Source organism: Hoplias malabaricus, chromosome 18, assembly GCF_029633855.1.
Source record: "Hoplias malabaricus isolate fHopMal1 chromosome 18, fHopMal1.hap1, whole genome shotgun sequence".
In the NCBI taxonomy this organism is placed as follows: Eukaryota; Metazoa; Chordata; class Actinopteri; order Characiformes; family Erythrinidae; genus Hoplias; species Hoplias malabaricus.
Genome location: NC_089817.1, coordinates 31,902,280 through 31,914,426, shown reverse-complemented (window position 1 = coordinate 31,914,426; position 12,147 = coordinate 31,902,280). Strand labels below are relative to the sequence as shown.

The following is a 12,147-nucleotide window of genomic DNA, read 5'->3' as shown; positions in this document are numbered from 1 at the left end:
CAGCAACTCCTCACAGACAGTCACCCGGAGCGGGAATTGAACCCACAACCTTCCAAAACCTTCCACAAACTTCCTGCTGTGCCACCGTGCCACCCTCTCTTCCATCTCTTCCTGTCTTTTCTGACACCCAACCACCGGCATGACTGGACGTATTAATATGACACTGCCCCTCCAATTGCTGCAGTAGTTATTCTTGAGTGGACTCTGCCCTAGAGGTTGGAGAATTTCTGTACAGATTTGGTGGTATTCACCAAACTAACCAATACTGAGGTCTGTTCCTGATGTTGGATTATTAGTTCTGGAAAGCAAATCTTATTCCAACTCATCTTAAAAGTATCAGCTGAAACTATATTACTCCAGGGAACACAGCTTCACTGCTCTGCAGCACAAAGTCAGGAGGCATTATTGCTTCTCAGCCTTTTATGGCGCTGTATAGGGTGGCCTTATGTTCATGTAAAACCTGCTTGAGAGCAATTTATTAAATTTAATGTTGTTACATTTTATAGTTTAATTTAATTACATTTCAAAATGTCCTTTAATTTTATTTCATGTCATGCTTTCCTCAGAATGTTTAACAATATGTGTGTCAAACTGGAATGTTGAAATGTGGCACCTTGTACAAGAAAATACTAGTTAAAATCGTCATGGCAAATTTTATATATGTGCTGCTTAGGGACCGACCCTGTTTATAGACACAGGTTTCTTGATACCTGGCTCAGGTATTTGTAATATTGTAGCTTTACAAATGTTCAGTCAGTGTACATTTTGAGCAAATAAGACAAACCTGATTAGCTACAACAAAAACAAAACATAAAAATGAACCAAATACTGATCACATGAGACATATTAGAATACATTTTACTCCATTTCTGGCACATTATTAAACTCACCATCACCATCTCAGACAACCAACCCCTCAGTGTCCTATTCTTCTCCCTCCTCAGCTGTTCTTAAGATATTTATATATTTGACAAATGTATCAGAGCTTGCATGATAAGCGAGATGGCCTTACTCTATAATGCTCAGGTCTTGGTGCTATGCTGTGCCTCCAGGGTGGAAAATCTAGCTTCTTCCATTGTTTCACCCCTGCTGAATAAATCACTGTATGGATTGAGGTTTAAGTACCCCTCCATCTAGTCTTTGTTAAACCAGGCCATAATGTAAATATTATAAATGATCACACAAATTTGGCATAGCTTTTAAAAGTAGAGCTTATTAAAATATCACTTTTACAATTTATTTTTTATCGTTTGAAGTTGAGCGTTATCTGATAAAGACCACCAGGTTGTCTTTATGATTGGATTTTGAGATTTTTGCACAAATGTATAGAAAAAAAATATATATTAGTGCAGTAAAATATGAAGTGGCCTCTGCTCGGTCTATTGAAATCAGTCTGAGGTTAATGTTCTGGAAACAAATTACTAGTAGTATTACTAGTACTAGTAAAATTGTTTGTTATGATGCATCTATGAATGATCAACAGGTATTACTTAACTGAATTTAGAGATTTCTACAACAATGTATATATATATATATATATAAGTGTGTATGTGTGTGTGTGCATACATTGCTGTAGAAATCTCTAAATTTTATGTGTATATATATATATATATATATATATATATATTAGCTTATTGTTAATGTTCAGGAAATAAATTTATCCTTGAAGATGATGATTTAAATATTCTACATGTTACAATATTCTTTACAGATGTTCTGAACCATGAATAGAAAATGGCATACATCAGTGGATTGATAAAGGAGTTAATATCTAATATCCAGATTAAAACAGCCCAGAATTTCAAATTCACTGACACAGAGCACACACAAATATAATATGGTATCCAGCAAGCAAGGAAAACAAAAACCACTGTGCCTAATTTCTTTGCTGCTTTGATTTCAGATGCCCTTGATTCTCTAGTGCCATGGGTTTTGGAGGCACCATTTGTCACAGCTCTGATAGCTTTAGCTTGATGTATTGCCACTTTAAAAATAACCGAATACAAGATTAATATAAAACAACAAGGGGCTAGAAATGAAACGACAAGGTCAATGATAGTCCATGAATCATTTACAATCAAAATACACACTCCATAACAAATGGTGGAGAGCTGAGATTGTAAAAAATTGTCATTAAAGTAGTAAACCATGATGATATAACACAGACAAAAAGACCAGCCAAGAAGTATGGACAGCAAGGTTTTATGAATTGTGATTTGACTGGAATACTGCAGAGGGTCAGTGATAGCAATGTACCTATCAACTGCTATGAGTATCACACTGTACAGAGAGGCCTGCGTTGACACAAAACTGATTATTTGATAAATGTAGCATGCTAATGTTCCAAGATACCAGCAGGAGTCTATCAGAGTGCTTAGATCCACAGGCATATTAACCAGTCCCACAAGAAGATCAGCCACAGACAGAGAGAGGATGATCAAGTTGGTTGGCGTGTGGAGCTGCTTGAAATGAGAGATGGAGATGATCACCAACAGGTTCAGAAACACAGTGCACACAGATACACATGAGAGAATGAAGCACAGAAGAAAGTATCCAGGGCCTTCATTGGTCTGTTTTATACAAGACTCATTATGGTCAGGAAAGCAGTATTGAAATGTGATGTTGTTCCTGTAGTGTTGGTCGTCCATCTGAAATAGAGACAGGGCTGAAGAATATGAAATGATTCAGAAGGTTAACTTCTTTGTTGTTTTATACATGAGCATAAACCCACCCATTACTGGACAGTGTAACCCCAACATCATCATGACGTACAGTGTTGGGTCACCTGAGACAAGGAGAAGCTCAGAGTGGTAGAAATGTTAAGAAACAGTTGAATGTTAAGGCCATATATATATATATACTTTATTTACTGAGCAAATCATTAGGGTAGGCCAACATTTACCATGTGTATCGCAGCCTACCATGGGGTCAGGTGATATGACTCGCTTTCAATGCCTTGGATAATATGCAGTAAAGCCAGAAGTTCTGCAGTGCACTCAGAATACAATAAAGGTTAGATCTTGTTCATCGCTCCACATGAACTTTTGAAGACTCATTAATAGATGCTTTAGTAAATATATGGAAATACAACAAGAAATGCCACTTGACATGAAAATCCTGAAGATTTGAGAAACTGGGACATATGTAAAAAAAATGAATAAATAAAATAGTAATGTCATGAGATGCAAATCATTTTAACCATATATTTAAATGGATATAGTAGTGGCCATAAAAACTAATAAATAAAAATAAAATTATGGCCATAAATAATAAAACTGGCAAATTTGTTTAATGTACCAAACATCTAACTTCATTAGTAAAAGTTGGTGAAATGAAAAAACAAAAACAAAAAACATATCAGACAATTTTCAGAAGTAAATATGAAGAGGGGTTCATACTTTTGCACAGGCATATAATGCAGCAATTGAAGAATATAGTTACTGAACTGAAAATTGATTATAAAATCTAAAAAAGTATACAATCTTAAATTTCTGAGATTTCTGGGGAAAACTATATATGCAGCAGACAATATGCAAAACCAGTACTACAGGGGCACCCGTGGCTTGGTTGTTAGAGAACTGGGCTTGTAACTGGAAGGTTGCTGGTTCGATCACTAGAGCCAGCAGGTCATGACTAAAGTGCCCTTGAGTAAGGCACCTAAACAACATCTGCCATGGCTAGGGCTGCCCACCACTCCGGGCAATTGTGGTCACCACCCGTGTGTGTGTGTGTGTGTAAATGTGTCTTTCGATGCATGAATTGGGTTAAATGCAAAGAACAAATTACTCTGTTTGCAAGCACAGTGGCCAATAAAGTGATGTCCTGAACCACCCAGGAAATGCTGATTTCATAAATGCAGTTGTGGACCTTATAGAAATGTGGAGGAGGGAGGTGAGGCAACCAAAACAGGCATGGCCAGCATGTCATGGTGAGGCCTGCAATGAGACATCAAAGAAGAGGATTTAAAAAAAAAACAATCATATCAGTCAATGAGAGAGGGGACCTCCAGGGTTTGTCAAGCAATTAACATTTGTCTTCTTGTCTTTTTCTGACATCCAATCACAGGCATGACTGGATGTATCAGTAAGACACCTCCCGCCACCCCCAACCCACAGTTTCTGCAGTAGCAGGTTGTACACTTCAGGGTAGGCTTTACTTCAGAATTTGGAGCATTTTTGTACAGATTTGGTGGCATTCACAAACACAACCACCACTGAGGTCTATTACTGATTGCAGGCATTTCCGTATTCTGGACATAATGATCTTAGAGTCATGTAAAGCTTATTCAGAGTAATTAATTTCATTTTTAGTTTCATTTCTATTCATTCCATGCTCTCCTCTGGAGATAAAGAGGAATACTGGCTCCTCACATAGCTAGATTTAACCATTACAATGTCCATTAAGTAGAGTGTAAAAAATGGTTTAATTCTTGATGATACATTGTAAATGTGTGTTGCTTAGGGACAGACACTGTATAGACACAGGTCTCAATACCATTTACTTTTTTTTTTTTTTTTTTTTTGTAATGTTGTGGAATTTCAACTGCTTATTTACTGTTTATTTTGAGTAAATAATACAAGCATGATAAGTTACACAAAACAGAATTTAATATAGTAGACCGTATGCTGATCACATGAGACATATCTTTAACACCAGTCAATTATAGCCTCCAATTTATCTTACTTTTCACAGCACTACCCCAGACATTTATAAGTTTAGGCATCGTTGCCAAGTGACCATCCTCAGATCAACATTCTGTAATCTCTAATGTATTATTACATTTCTGGGCAGGAATAAGTGCATGGCCAGCAGAGAGTGATATGGGACTGACTTCCACTTATATTTCTGTGGCTCAGGTCAAAATATATATTCATTTAAATTCTCTTTACTAAATAGCTTTTAAGGTTATTATGCATCTCCAGATGTTGCCCTGCTCCAGCCCTTGTGTATCCTGTACAAGATCCTGGCCTTGTCTCATCTATACTATCATGCTTGGCCATGCTGTTTTACCTCAGATTAACTCTGCACCTACTTTTAACTCTCACAGAATCACTGATCACCTCCTCCTTCCTCAGACTCATACATCACTAATATACTACATTCACATTATTATAACCCATTCATCTGTCATCATTTCACTTTTACTTCTGTTCTGTTCTCTGTTTTGTCTCCGGTGTTGACCCGAGGAGGATGGGTTCCCCGTATGAGTCTTGGTTCCTTCCAAGGTTCCTTCATCGTGTGCTGAAGGAGATTTTCCTTGCCACAGTTGCCCCTGGCTTGCTCATAGGAGGCTTGGACCCGGATCTCTGTAATCATTGGGCGCAAGGCAGGAATACACCCTGGAGGGGACGGCAGTCCTTCACAGGGCAACACACACACCTACGGACACTTTTGAGTCACCAATGTGTGTTTTTGGACTGTGTGAAGAAACCGGAAACCCACACGGACATGGGGAGGATATTTATATATATATTTTATATTTATATAATTTTATTTATATATAAAATTTATAGTTGCCAGGAAAAAATGGTGAGAGATGTCCTTCAGTTGTTGACTGCCTTCCTTCTAATCTGCTCAGCGCCTTCCTCCCACCATCACATTCCTCCCTTTTTCTGATTAAAAAAAAATCAATGCCTGTTAATTTTTAATCTTAATATTGCTAAAAGAAAATTCGAAAGATAACATCAACCATAGACTAGCTAAGCTTTCAGTCTAGGCATCATAACTCATGCACTTAAAAAAAGAGGAATCTCATCCAGCAGATTTATTTTGCGACCAGAGGCTGCAGGGTCAAGCTCCATGTACACATCTGCACTCACCATACTGAATATAACAGAACGCTCAATAATTTTGATGATCAGACTTCTGATACAGGGAATAATACAACATCCGATTAGTGCTATTACTAATAGAGAAATGATTACAGCGACAGCCAGCTTCAGCCCTAATGCTCCCCATTTGCCAAAATAGGAATCAAACCATGCCATTCAGTCAATGTTTACACCTGAAAATCCATACAACTTCTCAGTAAATGTTGTTAACTCCTTCAACATCTCAGTGAATGACCTGTTTGCTGCTGTGTGATTAGGAATGAAAGTGCAGCAGTGATCACCAAACATGTGATATTCACGATGTATAACTGAATAGTTGAATGTTTTTGAGCCAGCCGCTAGAGCACAATCTCTAGGACACAAAGCCCCCTTTATTGACTGATCTAATATGTCTTCATCCATACACATTTTACTTTTATTCCCCTGCAGTGAGCATTCTACCTTTAATGGATCTGGATGCATTTCTCTCATGTATTTGGCACAAGTGGAAGCATTGTAAGGAAACGGCATGAACACCCGTATTACACATGCCATGATGAATTTGTGGCTGTAGTAACAGCATATTTGGCTTTTCGATGCCAAATATTTGTACCTGACCGTATGATGTCGCTGGGATAGCCCGAACCTTGAAATGACCCAGTCAATGCTGGTGCCAACAACATCACCCAAAAGATAAAGACTAACAGTTCAGCAGGACTTGGAAGGGCCCCAACCACCGCTGTTCACCACCCAGTCTCCTGTTTCAAGGAGTGTAACTTCCCCTCCAACGGTTTAGGCAAGGTCTGTGAGTGAACAGAACTCACGATTGTTAGTAATTTCTTACAATAGGACATCATGTGGTCTTCCAAGACTCCCACGTCGTCCACGTGCCCTGGTGGATCCAAACAAAATTTCAAAAGATGTTAAACCAGTTTTGGTTCTGGCTCGCATACGTATATACAGCAAAACCAGTGGTAATGCCTGCACCCAACTGAGCCCTGTTTCTACACAACATTTCTGAAGCTTGCTTTTGATTGTTGCATTCTCTCTCTCGACTGCTCCTGCACTCTGTGGATGATATGCACAGTGTCATTTCACATCAATGCCCAATTTCCCTTCTAACTGAGTGAGTGCTGTGCTGATAAAAGCTGGTCCATTGTCTCTCCCAATGCGTCGAGGAATAATGTGCTGAATGAAAACTTTGGCCACTGCCTGAGCGTCTTGTTTGCTGGTAGGGAAGTACTTAACCAATTTAGAAAACATATCCACTACCACCAGACAATACCTTTTCCCCTCGCACTGGTTGAGTTCAATGAAATCCATCTGCAAATGTTCAAATGGCTCATTGGGTGGAGGATGTGCCCCTGGTGTTATTTTAATGCCTCGAGCTGCATTGTGCTGGGCGCATATGAGACATTTTTCACAAAACCTTTAGTGAAAAATAGTGAACCCGTTTGTGTACCAGAGTTGCTGTACTGCAGATACCATAGCCCCTTTAGATACATGATCTCTCCAATGAGACAATTTTGCAAAATAGGGAAAATAAGCAGAGGGTAGGCAAGGTCTACCATCTAAAACTTGCCACATTTCATCCTTGAAAACACAGCCTGCTTTGCGCCAAGCAGAACGCTCTGCCTCTGAGACCTGCGAGGTTAATTCTGTGTGTGAGAGTGTGAGAGGGTGGGGCTCCGGAACACAGGATTCCTGAAAAAAAGAAAACATTGGATCATTTCTTTTTTTTTTTCTTTGCTGCTTCATCTGCAAAAGGTGTGATGTGCAATGTGTTTCCCTGTGGATGTCAGAAAAATTCCAGTGGGACCATATCATTCAAAATCAAACACACAGGAATATGTATATTTGGAGAATGACCCTGGCAACCTGCCAGAACATAAACACTCATGCAGAGACACAACAGCCAACTTGGTTCTTTCCACAAGTGTCATGGGACGCTAACCCATCAACAAACAAATTAAAATCAGTGTTAGGAACTGGAATATCCTTTAAAACAGGTCTCCAGGAGCAGACTTGAGAGATGGCTGTCAAAAATCATGAGGCTCTCCATCATCCTGTTTAAGGAGCAGGCTTTGGAATTGTGCAACACTGAATAGTAACATTCAGCAGTTAAAGCAACAAGGCAACAGGTAACCAGCGTGTAGCTGACAAATGACATGTTTCCTGTTCTGACAAAAATCACTAACACCTCATGTTGAACCACCAACATCAACATTTTTTTTAAACACCATGATATCTCTGGAAGCTAGGATCGCCAGTTTTGCTTGAGAAATATGAACCTGTGCATATTAATATTAATTATAAATAACCCCATGAGAACACAACAATGCAACGTTATCTTCATGACATGCTTCAGCATCAGACAAACACACCAACAAATGTGCACTGCCTCCTGGATAAATAAATCCTGAAATCAGCCTTAAGGTCTGCATTAAAAATGATCAGTGATTCTGTATAACCCTGAGGCAATCGAGTCCATGTCCACAATTTACACTTAAATAAAAATGCCAACCAGTACTGGATTTCTGGGTGCACCGGAATGCTGAAGAACGCATTCATTAAATTAATCACAAAAAAAAATGCTGTTAACAGGTTTAACAGGTACCTGGGACAAGACTATGTGCTGATTTGGAACTTCTGGAGAGGGTGGATGAATCTCAGGATTAATCTCAGAATGTACTGCCTGCATGTCTTGCACAAATCTCCACTCTCCAGATTTTTTATTTTATTCTTCACCAAATAAATTAGAGTATGAACCGCTGATTTAGGGCGGAGAACAATCATACCAGCAGCGATGAGCGAATTTAACACTGATGTGATGCCCTCAATAGTGATGCGCTTGAGCGGCTTTTTCGGTTGATAGTCCCTTTTAAGATTAACTACTACAGGTTGGGCGCATATCATCCCCAACTCTGGTTTTTGTGTGTGTTCATGTCAATTGAGAAAAAAAGAAACCACAGCTGTGTATTAGATGCAGAACACTTCAGAATTTTTCACCCTTTTTTTTTTCACACCTCCTCAATGATCCCGCCAATCATTCAAGGAGGTGCACTTGCACTGCCATGGACCCAGATCTCTCCACCCATCCTCAAGTTGTTTAGACAGTGATATATGAGGCTCAGAATGCAAAAATATACTTCTCTTTTGAACAAACAGTTTAAACAATTGCTTTTGTGAAGGTGAGAGTATGATCTGAGCCTTGGAGTGACAACTTTCCCACTAGAGATACACAAGCTTTAGCTTTTCACTTAAAACCCATCAAATTCCTTTATCAAAAAATCTTCATCAGGCCCTTCATGCATGTGCACAGTGCGATGAAGGTCCGCTACTGACATGACATCGACCCAGTCTGTAAGGAGGTCAGTGGATTGCAGAAATTTAGATTTAACAGTGGACAGTAAATCTGCTGATAAAGCCAAGCTTTCCCAGCTTCCACTGATATGTACAACAGCAAGCCACATGCCTGCTTCACCATGACATACACCACTGTATCCTCCACACAGACCTCGATGCCCACATAGACTCTGTATATATTAAATACTCAATTTACACATTAAATCCCTAAATCCCTACCCAGGAGATTAATTGGGTGAAACTTAGAAAACAAAAATGCATTTTTTTTCTCTCTGTCTGCATGGAACATCCCAAAGACTCTGCTACTACATCTGTAACTTTGGCCAAACACCCCTTATGCTGAGGTCTAATTGAAAAACATGCAGCTCAAAAGTGGTTGCTCATGAATCTACTAAAAGCTAAATTCTATCCTTGCTACTGTCATCTTTATTCTAAGCATGACAACATAAGAATCCGTTTGTGTTATTAACAAAAATTGTTCACTTATCTATTCTGGTGTTCGTCCAAGCACTCCATCTCCGTCCAGCTCCTCCACCCCCAAGGCCTCCTCTCAGTCGGAAGACTCCATTGCTTTGCAAGGCTTCTCTCTGGTCTCCGTGTCTGTTAGGACAGTCTCTTATGAAGTGATCAGGGCTTTTTTTTCTGTTTCTCTCACAGAAACTGCTCTTGTTTCTCCCATAGAAACAAACCTGACGTCACCTGTATGTTCCTTTCTAGCAGACTCTTTCTAAAGGCACCTTACTCAATAGAATATCCTGCCCTAGGAGCTCGTCAGCTCTGGAAACATAAAATCATCAACACCTTACCGCGGTTCAATCGGTGTTCCCTCCCCCCCACACAATGCAATTAGTCCCTTCACCTTCAAGCACTAAGGCCTACATAATTTAGTAAGAATTAACTAAGATTAATCAAAACCATTACTCCCTGAATATATTATGTCATTAGTTATTATTAACCATTGCTCATTAGTGTTAATCTGTATTTTTCCATCACAAAAGAAACCAGGTGTATGGAACCTTTGGCCTTCTGCCACTTTATTAACACTCATTATAAAAATTTTAAATATGGAAGGAGATGAAAAAGATAATGGCAAGTGTGTGTGAAGTTCTTATAGATGCTGATGCCTTTCCTGAGGCAGCATGAAATGTGTTCCAGACCAGGTGCTGCAGATGACCCACTGATGATCTTCCCGATTAGCTGCTGTGCAGCAAATATACTACACCAAGATGTATTATGAATATGTGTGTGTGTCTGTGTTGCCCTGTGAAGAACTGGCGCCCCCTCCAGGGTGTATTCCCACCTTGCACCCAATGATTCCAGGTAGGCTCTGGACCCCCGTGACCCTGAATTGGATAAGGGTTACAGATAATGAATGAATGAATGAAGTCTTTTATGGCGCTGTATAGGGTGGCCTTATGTTCATGTAAAACCTACTTGAGAGCAATTTATTAAACTTAATGTCATTACATTTTATAATTTATTTTAATTACAATTTAAAAATGTCCTTTAATTTTATTTCATGTCATGCTTTCCTCAGAATGTTTAACAATATGTGTGTCAAACTGGAATGTTGAAATGTGGCACCTTGTACAAGAAAATACTGGTTAAAATTGTCATGGCAAATTTTACATATGTGCTGCTTAGGGAGAGACCCTGTGTTTAGACACAGGTTTCTTGATACCTGGCTCAGGTATTTGTAATATTGTAGCTTTACAAATGTTCATTCAGTGTACATTTTGAGCAAATAAGACAAATCTGATTAGCTACAACAAAAACAAAACATAAAAACGAACCAAATACTGATCACATGAGACATATTAGAATACATTTTACTCCGTTTCTGGCACATTATTAAACTCACCATCACCATCTCAACCAGCCCCTCAGTGTCCTATTCTTCTCCCTCCTCAGCTATTCCTAAGATATTTATATATTTGACAAATGTATCAGAGCTTGCATGATGAGCGACATGGCCTTACTCTATAATGCTCAGGTCTTTGTGCTGTGCTGTGCCTCCAGGGTGGAAAATCTAGCTTCTTCCATTGTTTCGACCCTGCTGAATAAAGCACTGTATAGACTGAGGTTTAAGTACCCCTCCATCTAGTCTTTGTTAAACCAGGCTGTAATGTAAATATTATAAATGATCACACAAATTTGGCATAGATTTTTAAAGTATAGCTTATTAAAATATCACTTTTACAATTTATTTTTTTTATTGTTTGAAGTTGAGTGATATCTGATAAAGACCACCAGGTTGTCTTTATAATTGGATTTTGATATTTTTGCACAAATGCATAGAAAAAAAATATATTAGTGCAGTAAAATATGAAGTGGCCTCGGCTCTGTCCATTGAAATCAGTCTGAGGTTAATGTTCAGGAAACAAATTCAGTCTTGAAGATGATGATTTAAATATTCTACATGTTACAATATTCTTTGCAGATGTTCTGAACCATGAATAGAAAATGGCATATATCAGTGGGTTCATAAAGGAGTTAATATCTAATAGCCAGGTTAAAACAGCCCACAAAGTCAAAGATGTCCCTGACACAGAGCACAGACATATATAATATGGTATCCAGCAAGCAAGGTAAACAAAAACCACTGTGCCTAATTTCTTTGCTGCTTTGATTTCAGATGCCCTTGACTTTCTAGCGCCATGGGTTTTGGAAGCACCATTTTTCATAGCTCTGATAGCTTTGGCTTGATGTATTGCCACTTTAAAAATAACCGAATACAAGATTAATATAAAACAACAAGGGGCTAGAAATGCAACGACAAAGTCAATAATAATCCACGAATATTTTACATTCAAAACACACTCTCCATAACAGTTGGTGGAGAGCTGAGATTGTACAAAATTGTCATTAAAGTAGAAAAGCATAATGACATAACACAGACAAAAAGACCAGCCAAGGATTATGGCCAGCAAGGTTTTATGAAGTGTGATTTGACTGGAATACTGCAGAGGGT

General features: G+C 38.8%; 1 protein-coding gene across 1 annotated transcript; it reads right to left on the bottom strand.

Annotated features, from left to right (window-relative positions):
- Positions 1–1,637: 1,637 nt before the first annotated feature.
- Positions 1,638–2,648, bottom strand: LOC136674460 (trace amine-associated receptor 13c-like). The gene has a single exon (XM_066650466.1). The coding sequence runs from the start codon at positions 2,646–2,648 to the stop codon at positions 1,638–1,640; it is 1,011 nt and encodes a 336-aa protein (XP_066506563.1).
- Between the last annotated feature and the right edge of the window lie 9,499 nt (positions 2,649–12,147).

Coding starts and splice junctions, on each gene's coding strand:
- LOC136674460 (XM_066650466.1), bottom strand. CDS start 2,648: ATGGACGACCAACACTACAGGAACAACATCACATTTCAATACTGCTTT.